The sequence below is a fragment of the Hyposmocoma kahamanoa genome, unplaced genomic scaffold (genome assembly GCF_003589595.1).
Source record: "Hyposmocoma kahamanoa isolate Upper Pololo Valley unplaced genomic scaffold, ASM358959v1 93, whole genome shotgun sequence".
Taxonomy (NCBI): Eukaryota; Metazoa; Arthropoda; class Insecta; order Lepidoptera; family Cosmopterigidae; genus Hyposmocoma; species Hyposmocoma kahamanoa.
Window position 1 is genome coordinate 3627145 of NW_020654810.1, and position 27602 is coordinate 3654746.

At 37.3% G+C, this 27602-nt stretch overlaps 1 protein-coding gene across 1 annotated transcript in view; it reads left to right on the forward strand.

Annotated features, from left to right (window-relative positions):
- The window catches only part of LOC113237618 (hemocytin), a 175900-nt gene that overhangs the window by 50435 nt on the left and 97863 nt on the right, over window positions 1-27602 (forward strand). Inside the window, exons 23-40 of the mRNA XM_026474216.1 lie at window positions 221-368; window positions 1494-1672; window positions 3146-3326; window positions 3802-3920; window positions 5622-5742; window positions 6411-6554; window positions 7303-7552; window positions 10234-10362; window positions 12838-13052; window positions 14374-14535; window positions 15172-15358; window positions 16021-16233; window positions 17157-17296; window positions 21332-21463; window positions 22216-22418; window positions 22981-23102; window positions 24394-24587; window positions 26432-26596. Coding sequence (XP_026330001.1) covers window positions 221-368; window positions 1494-1672; window positions 3146-3326; window positions 3802-3920; window positions 5622-5742; window positions 6411-6554; window positions 7303-7552; window positions 10234-10362; window positions 12838-13052; window positions 14374-14535; window positions 15172-15358; window positions 16021-16233; window positions 17157-17296; window positions 21332-21463; window positions 22216-22418; window positions 22981-23102; window positions 24394-24587; window positions 26432-26596 — 3004 coding nt within the window. The remainder of the gene's footprint in view (window positions 1-220; window positions 369-1493; window positions 1673-3145; window positions 3327-3801; window positions 3921-5621; window positions 5743-6410; window positions 6555-7302; window positions 7553-10233; window positions 10363-12837; window positions 13053-14373; window positions 14536-15171; window positions 15359-16020; window positions 16234-17156; window positions 17297-21331; window positions 21464-22215; window positions 22419-22980; window positions 23103-24393; window positions 24588-26431; window positions 26597-27602) is intronic.

Consider the following 27602-nt stretch of genomic DNA (forward strand, 5'->3'; position numbering starts at 1 on the left):
ACTTGTGGTTTTTATGTGAATCACGCGTTGGTATCGATGCAGTCGCGCTTTTGTATCGATACGTTTGCATGGCTGCTGACAGTCGCCGTGTGTAACTGCTCTAAGCGGTACACAAAAGATCACACGAGAAGAGAGACTCTGATACTTGACAGGATATGATGAATCGTAACAATTTGATCAACTGTTGAAAGCTGTTATTTATGATGAATCCGTGTTCTAGTACGTGTGTGGGCGCACACTGGGAGTGTCAGCCGGCTTCACCCACGGATCTCGTGCAATACCCGCCTGCTGAGGATCTGAACAACTGCAGCGCTGCCAAGCACATGGAGTTCACCACTTGCAATGCTGCCGCCCCGCTTACCTGCAAGGTCAGTCTTGCCACAGTATTACAATGTCTTCCTTACAGTAGCGCAACGCCTACACCTACACTGACGGCGACTCAAGTTTGCAAGGGTTGTCACAAAATGGAAAAAAATATTATTATGATGAAATCATCTATTAACAATTTATTTATTGAAAACTTACAGTATTTACAGTACCAAAGCACTTCCAAGTCAAGCTGATTAAATTTAAATAATAAAACAAAATATAACAAAATAAAATAAATACACTACGCACTTTATGCGACCCATTTTACAGGCTATCAGTGCTCAAAAGGTAGTTCACGAAGAGGAGTATCCCGTGACTGATAACATACAGTTTGTCAAAGAATATAAGGAGCAAGACCTAAAATTTCGCCTATGATTACATCAAACGAGATCCGCAAGTAGCTTATCCCGTATTGCGACTGTTTACATAGCGCAATATATAATAAGAAAGTTCTTACGAGTTATCGACTTGTAGGTATAAGCACGTATTCGATTTTTTTTAGGTTCATACGACTGTCGCACAAATTGGCCAGAACCGTTTTGAGTGCGAGATTTGCCATTTCGAGTTTAGTGATTGCTACGATATTGTTCTGTTTACACGGAGATGTTCACTAATCAATTGCGAGGCAATTGTCGCCTATGTGAGGGTCATCACGAATGTTTTTGCCACCTGCCACTTCGCCTGTCACCCTGAGGCATAAGTTGACTAATCTGCTACATAAAAATAATTGTAACAGTACAGCTCCATATGAAAGAGTTCGTCCTGGGAAGTCCTGCCGTCTTAATGTGGGCATTGCTATCCGGTTTTGAAGAGTACGGGAGGGTGCTGGTGAAAATTACAGGCATATGAGACTTGTCAACTTATGACGGGCGCAGTGGCAGTGCTCCTCAGATCTTTGTGATTTAAAGCACTGAGTGACACTGCAACTATTATGGACAGGCGTGTCTCTTACCACGAGGCGCACAGCTTGTTCGTCATGTGCCTGTAATTTCCCCAGTTATGTTTATATGTCGTAAATGATAAAACTTTTTTATATTAATGTCTTCGAGACGAGAAACTATCTCCTTGTAAATGGACCTTTATCTATTGAATTTTTTGTCAGGAGTTATTATTGTTATCTGCAGAACATGCACCTCCCGGTAACGCCAACAGCGACAGAATGCCGCGTGGGTTGTCGCTGCATGAAAGGCTACGTTCTAGACGTGACGGGAAACAAATGCGTGCGTCCGCAAGACTGTCCGTGCCACCACGGCGGGACCAGTTACCCCGATGGACATGTCATGCAGGAGGACTGCAATACTTGGTATGATGCAATAGATTATTATGAGCCAATACTAGCTCAGCTTGAATTCAAATTTTTCCCGTACTAATACGGTTCGTTTTGCTTCGGTCGAGAGGCCGGGACACGGACTTTATTTCAGATTTTTTTTTTACAAACGATATGAAAGTCATTTGAAAAATGTATTTCGTATAGTATACGTGTTCTATTTAGTTGTAACTGAACTAGTTGATTTAAAAAACACTAACTAACTAACTAAATAACACTGTTAATTCAATAGTGATTAACTCAAAAAGTATATTTTTTCAGTATCGATGAAAAACGAATTACTTACTTCTCGTGTAATATTATTAAAATTTATGTACGGGTTAAAGTTTATTACCGACATCTTAACAAATTCCTACTTTTGGTTGAAAAATGATAGGGAGAAAATTTCATATTTTTAAGTAAGGACTGTTTTCCAGATTGTTGACCTGAACTATCCACAAAAAGTTTCTCATTTTGATTTAAGTAGACATCTTTCACTTGTTTTTCGTGATATTTTAAAGACGGTTATGTTGACGTATAGAGATTAAAATTTTACATTCAGTAACAGTATAATCTTGAATTTCACTTATTTTGAGTTACAACACTATTGTAATACTGTAATGGCAGTGCGACATGTAAAGTACCTATTGAACACAGCGGTTTTCTTGTAAAATTTACAAAACCACGTAAGTTTGTGTTTTTTTCTATCGCGAAAATCTTTTCGAATCGTGGTTTCACACCGTATGGTAATCAGTGTAAATCCTCAATTTTGCTATATATTTTTCCAAAGTGATTCATTCAACACTTTCATTGGTATACGGAACTAAAGCCATTTGAGCTTGTATATCGACTTCTCCTACGTAAAGGATCGTATGTCGAAATTGCCAAGTGTACAGGGGAGCGTTTTAAAGTTCTGAATTCACTCGTTACTCACTTAGAGTGATCATCTTATAGATCATCTAACCGATATCTAGAATTTTATAATACTCTATGTGAGTAACGAGTTTTGCCGAATAAAACTGAGAAAAGCTCCACTGTAAACTTGGCAATTTCGACATACGATACTTTACGTAGGAGGGGTCGATATACTTTTAAAAAACCAATCAATATAAATTCTGTGAAAAAAAATTGCTCAGCAAAAAGCTGTAAGTGACATTAGAAACTGTTTCTTTTTAAATTTGTCTTTAGTTTCTTCAATCAAAACTCTAGTTTGGTAGTCAAGTTTTTTTTTTATTATATACGAAAATACTTCACATCGAAAATAGGTACTTACAATAAAAACAGTTCGTATCGTACACTTAATTATTTCTATTTCTAACTATCGAACGAGCGAACACCAAGAATGGCTGGCCACAGCATTTCCCTCTACTCATCCCTTCTATCTTACTGTTTTTCCTTACAGTTTTCCTTAATGTTTAGACATAGACCACTAAGTGTCTATATGAGAAAGACGAGAGGTTGTTTTCCCAGCGAGTGCAAGAGCGGGAAGTGGGAGTGCAGTAAGCGCGCGTGCGCCGCTGTGTGCTCGGCGTGGGGTGACTCGCACGTCACCACCTTTGACGGTGCCAACTATGACTTCGAGGGCGTCTGCACCTACTTGCTGGTCAAGGGAGCCAGAGACGTCAATGACGGCTTCAGCGTAGAGATACAGGTATGACTATCTATAATTCAGTCCATCAGTGCAAAAGCGAGGAACAGGAAAGCGGAACGCCTGTGAATTTAATATTGTTTTAAAAATAAAATATATATTTATGACAGTTACGAAATGTATAATGATTTGTTTTTTTTTTCAAAGAACTAAAAATGTTTAATGACCTAAAATAAAAAAGAACGTCCTACATACTACCATTTTCTACAATATTACTTTAATTACACTAAATTACTACATAATTATTATATGTACGATGGAATGGTTCTATTTTTTGTTGTAAATGAAAATAGCGCCCTATATAATATATGCGTGTTACCAAAACATGCCCTGGTCATAAACAAAAAGTAACTTTTTTTAGTTCTCTTACTTTTATTCACTCAATTCCGATCACTGATAGTTAGATATAATGTTAATATCAGCTCCTAGAAATACTGTTAGGGTTCTCAAGTTATTACCTACTATATTAATTTTCCAGAATGTCCCTTGCGGTACTACAGGCGCGACATGTTCAAAGGCTGTGACGCTAAAGGTTGGTGAAGAAGCAGTCACGCTCACCAAGGATGTGCCTATCCCGAACCTTTCCACAATCAAGAGGTAATGATGTCCACGCGGGCAAATAAAAACTAAGCTAAATTCAAGTTACGTTTAGTTTATATTTCGATTTCTTTCCTTACGGGAAGAAAATACAGAAGATTCCATTTTAATGCAGAAATGCCTATTACCTTAAAGTCGGATTTTTTATTAGAGATAGCAAATTTATTTTAAACTTGTGTTAAGTTTATAAAGTACTGTTTTATGTGTATGTAATTGTATTGGTAATATAATCTTTAAAAAAATGACATCTGCTAATGTCCCTTTGAAAAATAATGTTTACAATAATAATAATGTAAACTCAAACTAATTAGCAAGACAAAACGCTTTATGACTCAGCGATCGGGGAACCCACAGCCTCTATTGTTCTGCCATACCATAACCTTGTTAAAGTATTGTAATTAAATATTTATTTTAGGACATCGACACTTGAAATAGGTATTGTAATTAAGATATTTTATCTTAGAATATGGAAACTTGGCATAAGTAACCTTAACAAAATGTTTATTGTGCAGTGGTGTATTTGGTTCAGTTCTCAATGAACTCACTGAAACACAATCAGTCGAAAAGAAACGTTAAAGATTTTTTAAACTATTAATCTGCTAAATAATAATTAATTTTACATTTAGTCTAATATAATATATTGTCATAATTTTTCTGTTATCAAATTCTTGGTTATTTTAATTTAATATCTACAAATTATTGAAAAGATAATATGGTTGACTTTGATGACCTAACACTATTTTTATTTCAAGATAAACTAGCAACCCTCTATACGACTACGATACAAGGATACAATTCATTGGTTAGATAGATTATATAACCAAGATAAATAGATTAACGAAGCGACGAAGTCGGTCGTGCACTTCGATACCAACCACAGTATGTCGATGTATTATATGAATTCTAACTTCTAACAGCCTCTGTGGCCGAACGATGTCCTGCTCGATTCCCGAGCCGGGAGAAATATTTGTATGGCCTATATCGACCCCTCCTACGTACAGTATCGAATGTTGAAATTGCCAAGTTTACAGGGGAGCGTTTTAAAATAAATTTAATTTGAAAACTTATAAAATAAATTGTGGTTGTTCATCTAGATGAGGATTTTACAATACACTTTGTGAGTAACAAGCTTTGCCGAATAAAAACTGAGAAATGCTAAAGTCACATGTTATGCTCAATTCAGTGAATTCAAAACTTTAAAACGCTTCCCTGTAAACTTGGCAATTTCGACATTACGAGGAGTACATTATGTATGTCTCTCGTGAGTTTGGGTGTAATATGTGGATTTTTAAGTGCGGTCCATGGCACCTGTGATACAAGGTTTCCCTAGTGCGGGGCTATGAGTGTGTGCTAAAAAAAATGAGCTATATCGACCCCTCCCACGTAAAGTATCGTATGTCGAAATTGCCAAGTTTATAGGGGAGCGTTTTAAACTTCTGAATTCACTGAAATAAGCATAACACGTGACTTTAGCGTTTCTCAGTTATATTCGGCAAAGGTCGTTACTCACATAGAGTATTATAAAATTCTAGATATCGGTAAGACGATCTATTAGATGATCACTCTATGTGAGCAACGAGCTTTGCCGAATGAAACGGAGAACTTTAAAACACTCCCCTGTAAACTTGGCAATTTCGACATACGATACTTTACGTAGGAGGAGTCGAATTATGGTTTTTCTCATGTTGTGTTTTAATTTAGGATTAAACTTCGCGAGGCGGGGTCATTCGTGTTCTTGGACGTACCGTCGCTTAGCATGAGTATGCAATGGGACCGCGGCATGCGGGTCTATGTCAAAGTCGACCCTAATTGGCAGGGCCGTGTAAGTACCAAATTTTTTCAGCACATCAAAAATATTGTGTCGACTCAGCACAAAGACACTGTTTATCAACAAGAAGCAATTTTTGTATGCGTTTACTTCAAACCATCAAAGAAGAAGAAGAAGAAGTGGCTTAACTTAGTAGCTTTTAGTAGCAATAGAGTTCCTTCTGAAAGAGTTCGTCCAGGGTAGTACTGCCACCTTACCAAGCAGTAATGTAAGCATTACTGTGGTTCGGTTTTGAAGTGTAAGGGTGCTGGTGAAATTACAGGCACATGGGACTTGACAACTTATGTCTCAGGGTAACGGGCGCAGTGGCAGATGCCCCTCAGATCTTTGCAATTTAAAGCTCTAAAGCTTACCATCAGGCGCACGACTAGTTCATCCCGTCACTAGAAATCTAAAAAAAAAATTAAGAAATAAAAACAATTCCCAAACATCTCATTTATGTCGAGTCTTAGATTTTTCGAGATTGCTACACAATGGAAATGAAAATGTGAAACATTCGTTATTATAAGAAAAAACGACATTCCAGTTGAAATTATTTGGGGAACGAACTTTTCTAAGCCTAGTTCTGGTCTGGGTAGTCTTCTGGGGATGATTTGTAGTTACAAGTGTTGTAACAAATTGCCACATTAAAAAAACAAGTGTTGACGAGATTATTATTCCAGGTGGCTGGTTTGTGCGGTAACTACAATTCAGACATGCGCGATGACTTCCAAGGCCCCACAGGCGGTATTCCTGAGTCGTCAGCTCTACTTTTTGTCGATTCATGGAAAATGAAGGATACTTGTCCCAAGCCTACTGAGGTTACTGTGAGTACATCAATATGTCTTTAGTTTCTTTAAAAAGGGATTGCTGGACGAGCATGAGTTACAAGATCGAGCGCGAGCGAGGCTTGTTTTAATACGAGTCAAGCAATCTCCGGTCCCGCCGAGGCATGTATAGAATTTTTCTCAAACAATGTGAGTAATGTGATAAAAGCCTAACGAGAGGCAGATCTGTAATAGAAAAAGTAAAAATATATATATTAATTAATATTACAAGTAATATTTGACGTGTTAGGACAATGTTTTGGCACATTAATATTAGCTTGCTGAACTTCTGATGATGTGTTCAAATGTGTAATCGCTCTTCCCTCTAGCACTCATTTTCGCGACCAAAATACAAAAAAGATGGAAAAACAAAAAAATACCAAAATACTTTAAATGTTACCGCCATTTTCTTTTTTTTTTAAGTAAGCGGTACAGGTAATAATTTTTAATTCTCGCAGTTATGGCCACTAGGCAGTTGGCTGTATGAGTTTTTCTTTTGTCTGTTTACATATTTCATTATTAGTAGGTAGATTTAAAAGTTAAGAGAAGAGGACAGTAATGGATTTTCATACTTACTTCGCAGGCCTTGGCCGGGAAGAAGTCGCATGGTCCATAAATGACAAACTTTTCCGTGTTTGTTTTTTGAAAGTAATGCAAACATTTCCGAGCACGTTTGAGAAAATAACATTTACACTGCTTGTCTTTTACTCCAATGACAATACGATAATAACATAGCACAAATTTCCAGGACCATTGCAAAGAACGCCCCCACCGCAAAGCGTGGGCGTCGGCAATTTGCGGGGCCCTAAAACGGTACCCGTTCAACCTGTGCCAAAGCGAAGTGCCCCCCAACGGGTACATTGAGCGTTGCGAACGCGATGCCTGCGCCTGCGACTCGGGAGACGACTGCGAGTGCACTTGCAACGCTCTGGCTGCGTATGCGCAACATTGCGCTAACAGAGGCGTTGTCATCAAATGGCGTAATAATGATTTATGCCGTAAGTACTTCATAGAATTCTACGCCTAAAGTTAGAGCCTAAAGAGAGTAAAGTCCACGATGTTATGATTATATACTGTGATAATGCGTGAAGTCATTCCGTGATTTGCATTGATTCAAAGGTCACATTATATAGTTCGTGTGTAATTGTAACTCGGTCAGAATTGAAATGTCACGTTTCAAATCACAAAAACGTTGAAGAATCAAATCGGTACTGTAAATTGAAGACACTAATTGGTGTCTACAATACCTTTGTGTAGAAGACACCAATAGGCGTATTGAAGAGACAAATATATCCCTGCTCATTATACTATGTTTGAGTGGCATTCCAGTTATCGGAATTAATGTGGACATTCCTTTCTAAAAATGTCGGAACTTCTTGGAACTCGGAAATATGATCACATATTTGAATATGAGTATTATTTAATGAAATTTGCTACAAATTATTGCCACGGAAAATATTATTATATTTTTTTATAGGTGCGTTCCTGCTCCGCAAAACATTTTATAAGAACGCTTTGCACGCATATTTCGCTGTAAAAAGAACTAACTGCTTTCTCTTACACACAGCATGGAAAGTAACTGCTATCTCTTTCACACATTACAAATACAAGATAAGACAAACAATAGAAACCATTGCCGTTATCGTATATTGGCAATTCCTATTGCTTGATATCTTGATTTCTTCTTTTGAGAGAACAGTTACTTTAGGAAGGCCGTATGTATAAACATTGTAATTATTATAATGAATACATACATATAAATAAAGCTGAATAATATGCCTATATTCATTTTATGCCTCGCCCAATTTTATATGCATTGATATGGTAATATGAATCCCAGGATTTTTTGTCTCGTCTCGAAATGGTTATGTCCCTACAAAGAAAACGTTCAAACTTTAGGTAACTAAGGCTATTATCACACTGCTCCGCGTCATGCAACGGTGTACGGAGCTGCCATTTTTAACGTTGTACCAAAGTATGTCAGTTTGTATAGAAAACACGCGCCGTACGACATACTGACAACGCGTCTCTGCGCTTGAGTGTGGAGCGCATGATCTGTCGTCCCTCATACTTCGCTGCACTGTAATAATCGCCTTGACTCCCTCAATTCCGATCAGCGATAATAAGACAAGTACGGTAACTCCAAACAAACGTATCAGCGCGCCATGTGTGAGTGTGTATGGAATTCAAAGTGTATTCCAGAGCATTTAAGTTTATTTGAAAAGAGCAATCCCTAGAGTTTCTTTGTCGTTTTTTCTCAGGGAAGGTAGCGTAGTAAACGAGCAGTAGCTTAATGTAATGTATTGTCGACTCCTCCTACGTAAAGTATCGTATGTCGAAATTACCAAGTTTACAGGGAAGTGTTATAAAGTTTTCCGTTTCATTCGGCAAAGCTCGTTGCTCACGTAGAGTGATCATCTAATAGATCATCTTACGGATATCTAGAATTTTATAATACTCTATGTGAGTAACGACTTTTGCCGAATATAACTGAGAAACGCTGAAGTCACGTATTAGGCTTATTTCAGTGAATTCAGAACTTTAAAAGGTCCACTGTTAACTTGGCAATTTCGACATACGATACTTTACGTGTGAGAGGTCGATGTAATTGTGACGTTTTCAAGTGTAAATTTATTTTACCTATGGAATAAATGAACTTTGACTTTGATTCTTTTAACTGACCAACCGAACCGTTGCAACTCGGTAGGAAACGCTTCCACTGAATAATTTTAAGTTAAGCAATTCTACCTATTACAATCGCAATGTACTATTGCTGCTAGACTGCCTCCTCCTTCTTTTAAAAACATGTATTGTGTATGTAAGAATATATCGATGCCTTACTTTCTCAAACTCGTATCTTATAAAGAGTGGTTATTCAGGAGATGGCAAATCTTTCTACTTCTTATCATGGTGGTTAATTTGGATGCATTACATAGGCAAAAACCAGTGTGTGAATATGAAAGAAATGTGATCTGAAATCAGCCTGCAAAATGTCTGAAATCAGCCTTGTATATAGACTAATTTTTTTTACATTTCGGTCATTTTGTGCTTTAAGATACGAGTTTGACAAAGTTAGGCGACGGATTCTGTATAATGTATGCATTGACTTACAAATAAATGGACGACGGGTCTAATACAAAAACCACGAAACAAAAGTGCCAAGTCAACCTATTTAAACGTAGTGACATTTCAAGGAATATGAAAAAGCTAAAACTAGAATTTCAATTGTAATGTCATCGCAGTACTGTCTAATTTTGCTTACTTCGCTGTCAGTCGAACAAACGAAGACTAGAGCGTGAATGACACTCTGTATACGATTTTAACGCCCTATAAATTCGGACACTTTTTAGCGCGGACCCGACGTCCATATAACTGTAAGTCAATGAATGTATGTTATTATATTATATGTATCATTATGTGTATATACATATATGTAAATTTATAAGTAAAATTGTCGTATTTAGTAATTTCTATATGTCTGTGTAATTATTTATATCTAGCACCCCGCTTTTATTCATGTTTAATCGCTCTTTATCTTAAGGTTGTTTGAAAGAAATCGCTGTAAGCGATAAGACCGCCAATTGTTACCCTAATGTGTTTCATGTTTGTCCTGTAATCTTTTTACGTTTGCTGTGCTAACAATAAAGAATTTTCTATCTATCTAATTTGTTACTTACAGCGATGCAATGTGACGAGGACTCTTGGCATTACGACAGCTGCGTTTCGGCTTGCCCAATGGAGACATGTGACAACACGCTCTACTACCCCGAGATCAAAACGCTGTGTCAATATGATGCTTGTGTCGAAGGTACGTCGTGTTTTCTAAAGAAGTCCCTTCAGTGTAAAACTCATCATGCTGATGACTTTTTTAATGATATTAAATAACGGGACGAACAAATCGGCGGTAAGCGACTTGTCCATACCTGTTGCAGTGCCACTCAGAGCTTTAAAACACAAATATCTAAGGGGCACTGCCATTGCGCCCGTCACCCAGAGACATAAGTTGACAAGTCCCATGTCCCTGTAATTTCACCAGCACCCTTACCCTTTAAAAGCTCACATAATGCTCACATTAACTGCTTGGGAGCAGAAATAGGTAAGGTGACAGTACGACGAACTATTTCAGAAGGAACTCTACTGCTACCAATACTATGTGGTGAATGTATAAAAAAAATTAAAATGATAGTTTTCAATAATCCTAACCTGAATTGATATTACCATGTCCCAGTTTTATAACTTAAGATTGATAATCGACGCCTCCTACGTAAAGTATCGTATGTCGAAATTGCCAAGTTTACAGGGGAGTGTTTTAAAGTTCTCCGTTTCATTTGGCAAAGCTTGTTACTCACATAGAGTGATCATCTAATAGATCATCTAACCGATATCTAGGATTTTATGATACTCAACGTGTGTTACGAGATTTGCCGAATAAAAGTGAGAAATCTAAAGTCACGTATTATGCTTATTTCAGTGAATTCAGAACTTTCAAAGGTTCCCCTGTAAACTTGGCAATTTTGACATACGATACTTTACGTGGGAGGGGTCGAAATATGAAAAACTTGACAAGTCCCCTGCTTGTAATTTCACCAGCACCCGTACTATTCAAAACCGGAACGCAGTAATGCTCACATCACTGGACGAACTCTTCACAAGATGCTCTATGGCTACTAAAGACATGTGCCTGTAGATTCAGCAACACCCTTATCCTTATAAATTAATTTGCTACTCCGCGAACCTGAAGTGTTAAATAGCTGCGCTTGTGTTGAACATTTGTTTTCATGTAGTTAATTTTCCTTTTATTATAAATGTATACAATAGAATAATATAAAGTTTTTCAATAGGGACATAACATTTTTGTATTTTACTAAAACACAAAATAATTGAGTATTCGAGGTGAAATTTATTCCAGCTGAAGTACGCTTGTTTCATATAAGAATGGAATTAATCTCGTTCATATGACCACCGAGAGCACGTTAGCAGCGTTCAATTCTTTGGAGTAAATTTTCCACCATTTTTCGACACATATCGAAAACACACATGCCGAAACGTTGACAATTTTCCGTTAGATATTGTTCCTGAACTCATTTAACGTTGTTGGCATAAACCAACTACTTAACGTAGCCCCATAAAAAGGTCAAGTTTAAAATAATCCAACGGTCAAATCACATGAACTAGGTGGCCATTCGACCGAACCATTTAGCACGATTACACGATCTTACTTACTCTTCTATAGATTGATTGTTTAACCAAACTGCAAACGTGCTCGCGGTGGTTAAATTTGGTAATTAATTATTATATATATAAAAAAAATTATTATGTCTATAATATTATTAATTAAATGTAACATGTATGTTGCACCTGGAATAATTTTCCGCTCGTTATCTCAATTATTCTGCGTTTTATTGAAATCCAAAATTTGTTATATCCTTATTGAAAAATCCGATATTATCTACCAGAATTTTGTCTACTGAGTCTCATTGAACTTGATAAATTGAAACGTATATTTATCAGAATGTTTATCAAACTTATTTTGAACATAATATGAATGAAGTAAACAACAGAGTTTGCTAGCATTGCTACACGCTCCAAAATTGTGGTGCACTAATAAACCTACTCAAGTTTTTGTAGCGCCGCCATGTTGAAATTAATAAGTATTCTTTTTGTAAAATTTGTAATAAAAAAATTGTTTTCAATCATTTCGTTTATTACCTAAACTGATCGATAAATCACGTGTTTGAGTCGAATTTTTGTTCAACATTTTTCGAAGCAGTCCGTGGTCCTTATTCGTGTGATTCCGCGGCAGTGACTCAACAGAAACTGTTTTCAAATTGTTATTGTAATCGTAAATTTTTCATAATTTTGAAGTTTTTATTGAATGTCACAATGTTTGGCTAACATGATATTCAATTATTTTTGTGAACGTCACCTGGCAGTTTGATTGATTGAAGGCCTTGGTTCGAATCCAACCGGATCGAAGGAATTGTATGTAAGGGTTCGATTTTTATATTAATAAGTATAACAAACTGTAATGGAGTCATTTGACAAAAATAATTGAATATCATGGCGGTCAAACATCGTGACATTTAATAAAGATTTAAAAGTAAAAAATTTTAAAGCGACGTCTCTAGTTAGCTGCTGGTAGCTATAAAGGTACCTGGTTGAGTGAAGAAATAAATTTCTCGCAGATGGGGCTGCGGTAAAAAGTCTTTAAAAACCTAAAACAAAGATCTGCATAGACAACAGGCACATTACATTATTATTAATATGTTTTTCCACCCGCCAGGCTGCAAACCAAAGGTAACTTGCCCAGAAGGCTTTGTATATAAGGACGCTAACTTTACGGACTGCGTACCTCGCACGACCTGCCGGTCGATCTGTATGACCTTGCCGGACGGAAAAGAAATACTGGAAGGAGAGGTCGTCGAAGAGGACGATTGCCATACTTGTCACTGTTTCAAGAAGCAGAAGATTTGCAGTGGAAAGCCTTGTGCAACAACCGTGAGTTTGTTATAACTTCTTTAAACTTACTTGACATTTCTTAAAAATTACTTATATATCATACGGTGAGGTCGGGCTCGGCCTGCGGCGTGTGGTCGGGTTCAGATTACGGGGTGTGCTTATGCTTTTCGGTGGCACAGCACTTAGTACTATGGGCGCTTGATGGGGAGGGTTCCATTCCCGATTTGGGTCAATTTAGGGAACTAACATTTGTAACTTGGTTCTGGTCTGGGTATTCTGAGTATTGCCCTCACAGTTATCGCTATTCTGATATTTATAGTACAGGAAATTCCCTATTTTGAGACCAGAATTTTGGTCTGATTATCTGACATTTTTTTCCTTTAAATATCTCACTCTGGCATAGCTTCCAAGAAAAAGGAATGTAACAAATGTCGAGATACAAGATAGTTCTATGTTTTTTGTGTAAATGCTCCACTATTCTAGCTCTGTTATTAGTATTGACGCATAAATCGACGAACACAAAGAAATGTTCCAGGTCAAAGGATTTTTTCATTGTTATATCAGTAATATTTATATTTTCATATTTTGTTATAAATCTCTCATGATGCGTCAGCGTCACTTTGAAAAGGCCATACCAGTATCAAACCCACCGTTTGATATTCACGGATAGTATAAATTAACCATTGGTGTTCACGTAATATATTCCACCAAAAAGTATTCATTTAGTTAACCTAATATACATTATAACGTTCATGTATTAGCATTACAAAACAAAGAGTTTAATGCTTTAGCAGTTATAGGTGAACACAATAACATTTACTGTTACAATTTGAATTAATCAATCAGATTATTTTTTTTTAATATAAATAGTCTTAATAAAGCAAATAAAAAAAAAAAAATAAAAAAAAGATTAGTACAATAATACAAAGTTTTTTGTATCAAAATACTAATTATAAGTAATTCATATTTTTTTATAAATCGCTAAATGTTTTAGCATCAATTTGCAATGACCGACAGAATCAAACCCATCGTTTCATAGTTATGGATAGTAAAATTATCCATTCGTTTTCGCATAATGTGTTCTATTAAAAAATACAACAAACAAACTTTTTCAAGCAAAATTAAAGGGTATCAATAACTTTTTTATGATTGTCATGCGCCTAAGTGTAAGCAACACGCTTGCTCAGGATAGTTGCAGTGCTACTCAGACTAAATCGCAATAATCTAAGAGGCATTACCACTGCGCCCGTCATCTTGAGACAAAGCACGCTGTTTAACAAGCTCTATTGCTACAAAATTTAACTAGTTGCCTCTGTCACGTAATATTTTCAAAAATATAGACAAATTATTTTTCTTCTAGCATCCTACAGTGGAATTGCTGTATACAACACCGCCCCCGCTGGGCAATAATCAACTGAAATGCTTGTCCGGCTGGACTCCGTGGATCAGTAGAAGCAATCCCAAGCCCGAGTCCAAGGGACAATCCATCGTCAAGGAACCGCTTCCAGAAATGAATGAACTGGTAAGAAGAACTACTACAACTCAACAGTTCTGCAATATTAAAATTCAAAATTTAATACGAAAGCACAATACTCGCTGAACCTGCAGAAACCTCTAAAATTACTAAGCTGAAAACTCGATACCGGCGAAATCTAAAAAGAGCACCACCAATAAGTATGCTTTAAATACTTACTATACTTTAGCACGCGTACTATGCGTCAGCACGCCCGCACGCACGCACGCACGCTCGCACATGTACATACAGACGCAAACGCACAGCCAAACACACAGCCATACACTTAAATCGATTTTCATAAAAATCGAATTGTAAAGTGCATCCCTAGTATTAAGTGAGAGTCAACAGGATTGCAAGATGGGTATTGTGTGCAGTTGTCTCCTTTTCGTGTTAAAAGATTTTTTACATCGTAGTATCTAATATATTTTATTTGTTTATAATTAACAGGTCCACGATTGTGTTTAATAAGTTTTTAGCCTATTAACACGCTTGGAGACTTGGATTAAGGAATTAAATCAAATTATAATGTTTCCGTCCACGATTTTGTACAGAAACGGGTTAGAACCCGGCTTTTGCTAGAAGCCCGGTTAAAAACCGGGCAGGTTGATTAGGTTTTAACACACTGTCCATCTCTGATTACAGCAAATCGGCGAGCCAATGTGTGATTCAGGTATGATGAAAAAGATTGAATGTCGAACAATAAAGGACCACAAGGACGCAAAGGAGACGGGGCTGAACGTCGAGTGCAGCCTGGAGCGAGGTCTGGTCTGCGAGGGACCTGGGGATCTCTGTCCCTACTTTGAGATTAGAGTTTTCTGCGACTGTGGTGGTAAGAAAACGTAAAAAAGACAGACTATACTACAATACATGTACGGAGTACGGTGGCCTATACAAAAGTCATTCAGAGGGTTATCTATCTGTAGTCCGAAATGACATATTCCAGAAATAGCGTTTGCTCGAATTTTCATAGACTCGAAAGTAATTTTGAGAGAAAAATGTTTTTTTTTTTCGTTTAAACCTAACTTAACCGTACCTAATCGTGTCTTTGCAATAAACATCCAACATATCCTGAAAGAACAACGTTTTCGTTATAATTCGGTTTTCGGTGTAACGAAAATTCGAACAAACGTTATTTCGGAAAAAAAATGGAGTTTGTGATAGGTTACCCATTCAGAGTTATAGTAACCCATTGCTACAAGTCATCATCATCATCAACCCATTTATAGATCCCAATGTGGATCTCAGGCGAGGGTCTAGGCTATAATCCGCCATGCTGGCCTAATGCGGGTTGTGACCCTTCGACGTGCAGGTTTCACCACGATGTTTTCCTTCACCGAAAAGCTCATAATAAGTTTCAAGTTAAACACACATAAATTCTAAGAAACACAGAAGTGCGAGCCCGGATTCGAACCCACGATCTCTGCTCGAGAGGCAGTAGGTCAAACCATTAAGCTACCACGGCTACAATTCATTTGATCTATTTCTCTCTAGAATTCCAATGCCTGGACTCTGTTCATCCAAACCACCCTCACCCTACCGACTGCAGCAAGTTCTACGAGTGTACTCCCGACCTGATGAATCCTGACAAGCCTCACACAGTACTGAAGAGCTGCGGCGTTGGCACTCTGTACAACCCCGTCACGATGATTTGCGACTTTCCCTCTGCTGTACTCGCCGTTAGGCCCGAATGTGGAACTAGAATTGGTAATAACTTTTGCTCGAATTTTCATAACCTCGAAAGTAATTTTGAGAGGAAAGCGTTTTTCTTTTAAACCTAACTTAACCTAACCTGACCGAACCTAATCGTGTCTTTGCGATAAGCATCCAACACATCCCGAAAGAACAACGGTTTCGTTATAATTCGGCTTTCGGTGTAATGAAAATTCGAATAAAGTTTATTTCGGAAAAAAAAATTTGAGTTTGTGATAGGTTACCCTGGTAATAACAGGAATTATTTTTTACTTGTGTAAAGATTTTTTTATAATATCAAACGACAGGACGAACCAGTCGTGCGCCTGATGGTAAGCTATACGCTTGTCCATAACAGTTTCAGTGCCATTTAGAGCTTTAAATCGCAAAGATCTGAGAGGCCACTGCGCCCGACACCCTGAGACATAAGTTGACAAGTCTCATGTGCCTGTAATTTCACCAGCACCCTTACCCTTCAAAACCGGAACGCAGTAATAATCACATTACTGCTTAGCGGCAGAAATAGGCAAAGTGGCAGTGCTTCCCTGGACGAACTCTTTCACTATACTGATGTTGACTGTTGTAAACTTTAAATATTTACAATATTTTTATTGTATGATTAAAATAACAAAGCTTGGCAATCAATTGTACTTCGTGTTTAAATTGACAAAAATACAAATTAAAACGTTTCTTCGGCGGTAATAAAGAACAAGAAGATTCAATCGAACCAATTAAGTGGTTTTTATATCACGTGATACGCAGTAGATTTTATTTTTAATTCAATCATTTTAATTTATTTTCATTTGATTAGACATTTGAATATAAGAAGACGCAGCGAAGGTGGGTAGACCACCCATAAGGTGGACTGATGACCTGGTGAAGGTTGCGAGACATTTGACCAATTGCATAGCTTATAAACATTTGTCTAAAACTTGCAGAAACTCTACTTCCTCCTGAGGATAGATCACCCAAGTGTCCGCCTGGACAAGTGTACTCCGACTGCGCCTACCCGTGCGGCAAACTCTGCCACCATTTTAAGAAGACACTCTTTGAGAAGGGAGAATGCACAATCGACCAGGTGAATAACTACCACGTCTACTGTTGGGTAATATTCCGGAAAATTTTAAATACTTAGTTGAAATTTTTCCGGTAAAAATTTCTGAAAATTAAAAAAAATTTAATTCGAAGACTCATATTATTTTCATCGTTAAGAAATATCTTTTGATTTTTTAACCGACTTCAAAAAAGAAGGAGGTTCTCAATTCGACTGTATGTTCTTTTTTTGTTTTTTTTTTTTGTATTGTTGTTACGCGATAACTCCGGTATTTGTGAACCGATTTTCATGATTCTTTTTTTGTTGGAAAGGGGGTACTTCCATAGTGGTCCCATTTCATTTTGAAGGAAATCATCCACCTCTAAGGGTGAGTGAAGAGCCTTCACGCGTGAAGATTCATTTTTTATAAATAGCGCCTAACTTTAAGGTTCCTGAGGTCACTTGGTGTGGGTAAAGATCGTGACTGTACTGTTGACTTGCCTGACCTTAACTCACTCAACAAATACTTCACCAACTCACCATTTACTGTTGCTGACTCTATCAAAGCGGACACGCTCACCTCACTGGGCACTGCTACTCATCCTGATTGTGTACCTTTTTCTTTTCGCGAAATCACTGAGGGGGAAGTTAAGAAGAGTATCCTATCCATAACTTCCAAGGCTGTGGGTGAAGATGGTATTTGCCGCGACATGCTGATACCTATCCTGGATGACGTTGCTTCAATTATCACACACATTTTGAATACTTCTCTTGCAACTAGCGTCTTTCCTAGCGATTGGAAATTAGCTCATGTCATTCCCATCCCTAAATCCGCTACTCCCACGGCTTTCTCCCAATTTCGTCCTATCTCCATCCTACCATTCCTGTCCAAGGTCCTTGAAAGCACAGTTCATAAACAACTTCACTCATATGTCTCTCGTCATGAACTTATAAGTCCGTATCAATCTGGTTTTCGTCCTGGTCACAGTACTGTAACTGCTTTGCTTAACGTCACCGATGATATTCGCCACGCCATGGACAACAGGTTGTTTACCATTATTGTTTTGCTGGACTTCAGCTGTGCTTTCAACTCTGTCGACTATGACATCCTCCTTGCCATTCTCTGCTCTCTTAACATCTCCCCTGCTGCAATTGCTTGGTTTTCGGATTACCTCCGCAATCGCTATCAAAGGATCAGGAATGATGACATTTATTCTGATTGGTCTCCTTTGACTTCAGGGGTGCCACAGGGTGGTGTACTTTCACCTCTTCTCTTCTCGCTGTTCATAAACGAGCTCACTAAATTAATTTCTCCTCCATTCCACTTATACGCAGATGACCTGCAAATTTATAGACATTTTGATGGAGCCAATACCCAATCTGCCATTGAATCTATTAATAAGGATCTTCTTGTGGTGAAGTCTTGGGCTGATGCGTTTGGTTTGCTTGTAAACCCTAGGAAATCACAGGCAATAATTGTAGGTAGCAACAGACTTTACTGCAGGTTGGACATTAATAATCTCCCCAAGGTCTCGTATGATGGAGTGAGTCTTACATATGCTGAAAATACAAAGAACCTGGGTCTGATAATCGACCGTACACTGTCCTGGAGACCACAGGTAAATGAGGTTAGTCGACGCATGCACTTTTCCTATCATTCTCTCAAGCGGCTTCAATTCTTCTTACCGTTCAACACCAAGGTTATGCTTGCTCAGTCCCTACTACTCCCTCTTCTCGACTATGCCGATGTTTGTTATTTGGATGTTACTGAGGAGCTGCTTAACAAACTAGAGCGCCTACAAAATCTGGCAATCCGTTTCATATTCGGTTTACGTAAATATGACCATATCTCTGAATTTCGGACCAAATTGAAATGGCTCCCAATCCGACTTCGCCGAGATATGCACGTTCTTTGTCTTCTTTATAAAATTTTAAATTACCCCCAGCTTCCTCATTATCTGTGTTCCCGTTTTTCCCCCTTATCCCCCAATTCCCGCCCAAAACGTACCTGTGACACTAGAACACTTTTATACCCCCAATCCAACTCCAAATTCTTTCACAATTCTTTTACCGTAAGTGCAGCTCGTATGTGGAATAAACTACCTGCTAACATTCGTGATAGTCCATCGGTGGCATCTTTCAAACACAAATTAAAAGAGCACTTCCTGTCGAACGCGTTAGATAGTTTATAGGTAACATATTTGTAAACAAATGATCTGTTATTATAATATATATTCTGCTTATGTATGTATTTATGTATATAAAGTTCGTGTATGTGCATATGTATGTATATTATTATCATTTATATTTTATTCACATTTAAATTTAAATTTTGTTGTACATTAATTAGTCCCGCAGACTTCATTTTTGCACCACGGCTAGGGTTGGCTGGAAGAGATCTCTTATAGAGACAAGCTCACCTTTGTATATGTCCATTGTAACGTGTGTTTCATGTGTCTTTTCTTTGTACAATAAAGAATATTATTAATTTAGGAGCAATTACTTTTAGCAATTATTTAGTTGACTTTGCTATTTCGTCAATTCAAGGCGTTTTTCCCTCGATATACTTTGAGTAGTGTCGTAGTGAGAACCTGTTTTTATATCTCCAGTATCAAGTCCTGTATAGTGGCGAACTAGGGGATATTTCAATGAAACTTAGCAAATAGACGGAATTCCACGTACTTTTGAGGTCGGTTTTTTAGTACTCTGTACTGAGATTATTATATAGCGTGAATTGTAAAATATATTTTATTTTTCAAAATGTAAATTTTTGCATGACACAACACTAACCACTCTATAATGTGTCCGAAAGAATTACTGCCACATAAATAATACCCGACCCAATTAGAAGACGCTTAATACGAATGAATATACATGATATTGCCTCTTAATTTCGTCGAGTATTGCCATCGAGTATATAACCAGAAATAGAGACGAAATAAGGACCATTCAACCCTGGCAACTCATTAGCCAAATGGTACTGATAACACTTTTAAATATCAACTCTCGTTTGCGCTGAAATCACAAATTGGAAAACTGAAATAGTACAGCGCTAACAACTGACCTGCGTGAACGTCGCCGTATATTATCAAAAAATATTCTGCATTTATGGGGGGCTGTTCAATTCGGTGATGCGGGAAAAACAGCAAAACATCTAATAACAAAACAAACGGAACGACATTTCATCGGTAATTAAACATTAAATATGTAATTTTTCAATTATCGTCCATTATAGCAAAGCTCGAGTTAAACTGGTCGATTTGAAGTGAAACAATAGACGGCAATAATGATTTAGCATAATAGTTTTCAAACAAATTGAATAATGTTTCGTCTCTGCGTGGCAGTCCAACATGGTAACCGTTGGGCCACAGAGGCTGTTAATTTTTTTATTAGATTGATTTTTATTGATGGAACGAACGAGTCGCACGCCTGATGGTAAGCGACATGTCTGCTCATAACGACACGTCACATGTACCCATTCCCTTTGTTCAAATACTGAGTAAAATCATTTTTGACTTATTTTTGGACGTATTTATTGTATTTAATTTAATAAAAATGTGCAGAGCAAATGGGTCGTGAAAAAAAACGAAATGAGATAGAGACAGAACTAGTGAATGTAGACAGAATGAGGTGCTTGAATTATTGGTTCGTTCACGAACACCCTTTAAAACTGTAGCGCAATAATGCTTAAATTAATTCTTAGTGGGCGAAATAGGTAAGTTTGCTAATTTAGGGAAGTACTGCTTGCTGTACTTCCCTGGACTGAACCTCCCTGAATTCCCTGAACTCTTTCACAAAGGGAGCTCTACTATTTCTGTTTATAATTGTGACTTAATTTTACTGGTTCAAAAATAATAATATAATAATAATTGTGTTTTCTAGAGACTGTAATAACTTAATTTTTTATTGAATTGATATTCAATTAGTTTTCACTTGAAATTACTCCACTAGTTTGTTATAATTATTAATACAAAGATTACAACACTCAGAAAAAATTCCTTCGATCCGGCCGGATTCGAACCGACGCCTTCTAGCAGACCGTGCTAGACGCTATACCAACTGATCTGTTTTTATCCACAGGATTGCGTAAAAGGTTGCATAGACGAATCGGTGGCACAGATCACATGCGATTTCGAATCGCTATGGCGCGACGAGAAAACTTGTGTACCTAAACGAGACTGTACCTGCTATTCCAACGGAAAAGTTGTCAAGGTAATGTTAACTTGCCTAAAGTAGTATTTGTAAATGTTTTTCATCATCTTCTAAAATAGACTGTATATTATGCTGATAAAGTGGTTTTTCTGACCGGTTCAAGGCAGTTCGGTGTGAATAAATGTAAATATGAGTCCCTAATATAAATAAATGAATGATATGAATAAATCTTATTAATTTATAATTCTCTGGTGTTAAATGAAAAAGTAATTTCAAATTCATTTTCAGCATGTTTCTTCCTGTGTTCTTTCAATTGATTGAAGCAATAATAAATGTTGAATCGTATATCAATGTTTATTTAGAGAAACGTAATATAAAAGAGTAACGGTCATATTTCAATAAATAAGAGTTAGACATACAGTAGCAATTAAAGACACATCTCTTATATCGACTTAGTAAAACTTACTCACCTTTTATTGGAAAATATCAACTTAATTAAACAAAGTGGTAATGCAGAAACAACTGAAAAATTGTAACAAGTTTGCATAAATAAAAAAAAAATCAACGAAATTCACAAGCACAACAGCACAAATCTGTATTAGTAGAAAATTAAAACAAATTAATTAAAAAATGTTAGTCGACTAATTTTTTCTTTTCAAATTAGACTAAAAATAAAAAAGCAATATAACCGACCAGACTTTTCTAAAAACACTGTATTATTTTTGGGGTTTTGCTAGTGTTCAACAAGATCCGCCGATATGTGTATTTGAATTTCACGTGGTAGTCTTTTAAAGTTCCTTTTCATCGTTTAGCCGGGTGGCACAGTATCAGACGGCTGCCTGAAGTGCCAATGCCTCAACGACGAGCTGCATTGCGACACATCCGCCTGTAACACAGTACCCCCCACTGCCCGTCTTCAGTCCACCACAGAGACACCGCATACCTTCTTCGCCACAGAGACGACGCATACATTCTTCACCACCTCTTCACCACCGCCTGAATGCGCTCCTGATGGGTATGTTGTATCATTTTCTTGTCGAGTGCTATAGTCTGTCTTTTTAAAGATCGAGTAAAGTGACAGTTGGTTGCATAAAAGTGTTGCCCACTTACAATTAAGCAGCTAGTGATTGAAGTCGATAAATATTTTATCTGCTATCGACTGAATGTCGGTTACTCTAATACGATAAATAGCCCAATTTGTTTCGTCGCCGAGCCGAATCATGATCGGCATTTTAGTCCTCCAGTTGGACGCTCGGCTTGTAAAAGTCTGTAGCTTCCAAGCTAACGAACATTTCGTAGTTTTTTCCGACGATTAGGGAATCTTCGGAAAAAACTACGAAATTTTCAGAACTTTACGAAAGGTTAACTTAACAATGAATATATTGATTAGAAATTTTGTAGCTTTTTTCCGAAGATTCACTAATCATCGGAAAGACATTACGACATTTCCAGAACTTTATTAAAAGTTGACTTAAAATGAATAAAAAAAAAGAAAAAAGAAAATTTTCTGTGTTTTTGTTGTTGTGTTGTTTTTGTTATTTGTATTCATAATCTTAACAAACATTTGTTACGAACAGATACATAAATCTTTTATGGGGCGACCAACCTCTGCCAGAAACATCGTTCAACGCCAGCAGCCAATACAGCGATTCCTTCAAGCCTCAGTATGCCAAACTCGACGCGAACACTGATCAAAATGGTTAGTTTCTTTGTTTTTGATGGAGTCTAAAGAGTATGTTTACGAGTACACACAGGCGCGATGTGACTGAGAAGCATTTTTAGACTCACTTGTGTATATTAATCAGATTAAGGAAAAAATAACTGCAGGATTGGTGTTTTTTTAATTTTTGTTCTCATCTCTCGCCATGCTCAATAGCTTCGAAAACATTTTTTATATAAAAAAGAATTACTGCGCATTTAACCTCCATCTTACCTGATATTAGTAACGATGAAGTGGAGCATGCACACCTAAATAGCACCTATTCACTGTAGCCTTGAAAAGGCCCAAGTTGTAGCGTTCAGGGAGTAAGTCTGCGGTCAGGGAATTCTGTTCGCCGAAGCGTAATGCTTCGTGCGAATCCTGGAGATATTTAAAACGCAGGGATGGTACCCTAGTCTTGCGATGATGGAATTCCAAAATCTGATTTTCATACAAAAGCTCATTTAAGGTTTTGAGGCGCCATCTATTGGCATTGCATTGAACTCTGTAGTTCAGAGCCGTCACTGAATCATAAGAAACCTATCGAAGTAATAATTCCTGGTGATATGCGACACGCCTGTCCATAACAGTTGCAGTGCCACTCAGAGTTTTAAGTCGCAAAGATCTGAGGGGCTCTGTCACTGCGCCCGCCATCTTGAGACATAAATTGAGAAGTCGCATGTGCCTGTAATTTCACCAGCACCCTTACTCTTCTAAACCGGAACGCAGTAGTGCTCACGTTACTGCTTGGCGTCAGAAATAGGTAAGGTACTTCCCTGGACGAAGTCCTTCACAAGGAGCTCTACTACAAATCTAACCAGAAAATCCCGAACCTGAATCTATTTAGAAAAGTTCATTCTCAAAATTGATTCTACCGGAAATTTAACCAGGGCAAATTTAATCTCATCTAGCACCAACATACAGCAATTTATTCTGCAAATCCTAAGTCCTGTCCTATCCTGCCAAGGCCAATTTGTCAAAAAAGTCACAAAGATCTGATGGGCACTGCGCCCGTCACCTTGAGACATTAGTCCTATGTATCTGTAATTTCACCATCACCCTTACCCTTCAAAACTGAAACGCAGTAATGTTCACATTACTGCTTGGTGGTAGCTCTGGACGAGCTCTTTCACAAAGAGCTCTACTGTTACTAAATTATGCCAAGAAGCATTATGTCAAAAAAAAGATATGTTAATATGAAGGCCCTCATTGTCTGTTAAAAATCACCACGGGAATGTGTATGTGCTTTTTGGACTCTACAACAGCTTCTACAACTAAAATTAATTCTTAGGTGGTTCCTGGGCGCCAGCACCAGACGACGTGCATCCTTACTTCAAAGTGACCTTACCGCGACGCGAACCCATTTATGGCGTAATCATTCAGGGCAGTCCACTTTTCGACCAGTACATTACCAGCTATAATATTATGTACGGAGACGACGATTTTACGATGTCTACTCTTAATGGGCCGGATGACAAGCCAAAGGTAACTATTGCTTAATAATGGTCTATTTTTGTGTTAAAAAAAAGCGCGCTTATGACCTCTACCTCGCATGACAAAAAGCGACGATGAGCTCGACGATGAAATGGCCCAAGTTATGACATTCAAGCACAGATTACTTAATAGTTACTATACTACAAAGATTTAGGCAATTTACTAAATATAAACAAACCGTTATGAAGCATTACCTGGTTGTTTATTGTAAAATTATAATGAACTTTTTGAAAGTGGTTCGAAATATATGATAATTTTCAGGTAATAGACAACATTTCGAACTACCTATTTAAATAGTAATAGATATAATATTTAAATAAACATGTTTAATAACATGTATCACAACTGTCCTACTATAAAGAAACTAAAATCCAGCCTTTAAAAAGATGACAGCTAATACCATGCGACCAAATTAAAGAGTACAACAGTAATACGATGTATGATACTCACTACTAATTATTGTATTTGACCGGCTAACCGAGTGGCAGCTGAATATTGTTTACTTTCAGCTAATTACCTAAACTTTTATGCTATAGGTACGTGACAGATATATCACCATGTGATCTGTGATCACTCTCATACAAAATCGAAATAGCCTACTAAATCTGACTAATGACACCAGGCGCTTACTATGAGGAAAAAGAACCCTAAGCACGTGCTCAAAAAGGTGAAAATAACGTTGCCTGCCGAATGCAGTCGTACGGAGCCGAATGCTCATTAATGAAAAACTTTGGTTGAGCGCTGGTTAAGAGAATAAGTCTGGAGGCAGGGATTTCCACTCCATAGCCGTTCGTTTGTGCTGTATTCCGTATCGATGGCTCACTTGAATACAAGATGGCTGACTACAGTACGTCCACCCTCGTTGACCTCTCTCTACCAATTGACCAACAGGTTGATAGCACCTATAGTAATTCGGACAACTTTTAAAGGTTTTTAAAATTAACCATAATGGATATATGCAGTAAAGAACTTTTCATGCTCTAGTGTATCCTTTAATCCCTAGGGAATAAAAAGTATTTTTTAACTCATATAGTCAGTCTCGGTTTTAGTTCCGTGGCTTATCCGTATAGACGGTGGCGCCATATTATTTTCCCGCCTTAGTGCGTTTGTCTGTGTGTGGTTGAAAAAAAATGCTGCGAAATCTTCAGAATTTTATTGTAGAGTAAAAACGATTGATTTTTTTTCTCGCAATCGAAGTGACAAAAGGCAATAAAAATCCTCGGATATATATTGGCTCGTTTTAGTTCATCGATAAAAAATATTCTATTATTAAATAAAACTTTTCTTAAACAATTTAAAAAATGCCGCGCGAACTGTATTACGTGTCCCTCAAAACTCGTGACGTCATTGATAGGTAAATAAAATAGATAATATGCACTGTCCACAATCAACATTTTTGCAATTTTTCGTTCAACACCGATTAATCGGAGAAAAAACACATCATTATTATGATGTGTTTTTTCACGAAGGGTGAATGCGGTGACGTTTCTTTGCTTACCTACATATGATGTCACGTAGTATGTTTGGTGTTTGCATAACATTAAAAGTATTTCAGTATCCTGGTTTTGATGATTGATTTTGAAATATAAATCATTATTTAGCAAAAATATTGATGATTGATCGTTTTTATTATAAAAACATTATTTTAACCACGTTTTTTTTTCTGAGTATTTTTCGATTGCTCTGTGCTTGTGAATCAATGTATTATATCTACTAATTTACACTACAAATTCCACTGACAGTAACAAATTTTTTAAGGTTTAATATTAACACACATTCAATTGAAATTCACTATTCATTGCCACGTAAATAATTTGTAAATATGACACTCGTAGGTATTCCGGGGCCCAGTAAACAGCAGGACACATATGAAGCAGATGCTGGAGCCACCAATCGAGGCCAAAGTGGTGAAAATCAATCCGCTGACGTGGAACCAGGAGCCTGCACTGAGACTTGAAATCATTGGATGTAGAGAAGTTACAGAGACCCCCACTACCACTGTGAGTTACCTTACCCTCTATCCACATAAAGTATGGTATTTTGACAATATTAGGAAAGTCAAGTCAGTGGCATGTATACTTTTTACCATTTCTAGCGTTTAACCAAAGGCATCCAAACGGTATTAGTCATATGAACGACTTTATTTCTCCCGTAGATTTAAGATCTCGACTCTTACTAGTGTAATACGTGCCACTCTACGACCAGTGTCATATATGAGATACAAGGCTCGGTCTACATGAATTTTACTGTAGAAATAAAAAAGAGTACAGCCCCCGTAGCATGGCTACGCATTATGGCGACGCGCTATAAAATTGAAATAATCGCGCGCTATTGGCTATCAAATTAGATCTGATTGAGACAGCCAATAGCGCGCGTTTATTCCAATTTTATCGCGCGTGTCGCGACTATGATGCGTAGCCATGCTCCCGCAGCAGGAAGGGAAAAGTGCAGGTAAAGTAAAGGCGTATGGGCTGTAATAAAATATAACGATATAAAACAATCGTATAAAAACACTTCCTATTTAAATTAAATATAATTCAACTTTTCATCGCCACTCTCTACACGTGCTCGGCTTCACATACAATTCTGAGCAGTTAAATCATGTACTGTAACTGCTTGTAAAGTAATAAATTTGTAGTACCATTGAAAATCATGTATCATAACTGCTTATAACGCATAGTATTTCTCTCATAGAAATTACAGGCCCTTTTAGGGCAAGTGACTATTTACCATAACCCGTATTTAATTTAAGTAGGGAGTGTTTTTATACGACTGTACCTGTTTTTATATCATTATCTTTTGTTACAGAATTTACACCTTTCTTTATCTGTTATTTTCCCTTCATGTCTCTCTTTATTTCTACAATAAAATTAATGTGTACTGAGGTTTGGTATCTAATTACGCATGACAACTTTATGCTCGGTTCAGCTATTCGTTTGACCTCGTTAGGGAGACATCACACTTATTATCGGCTTGAGTCGATCACAAGAAGTGAATAAATATGAT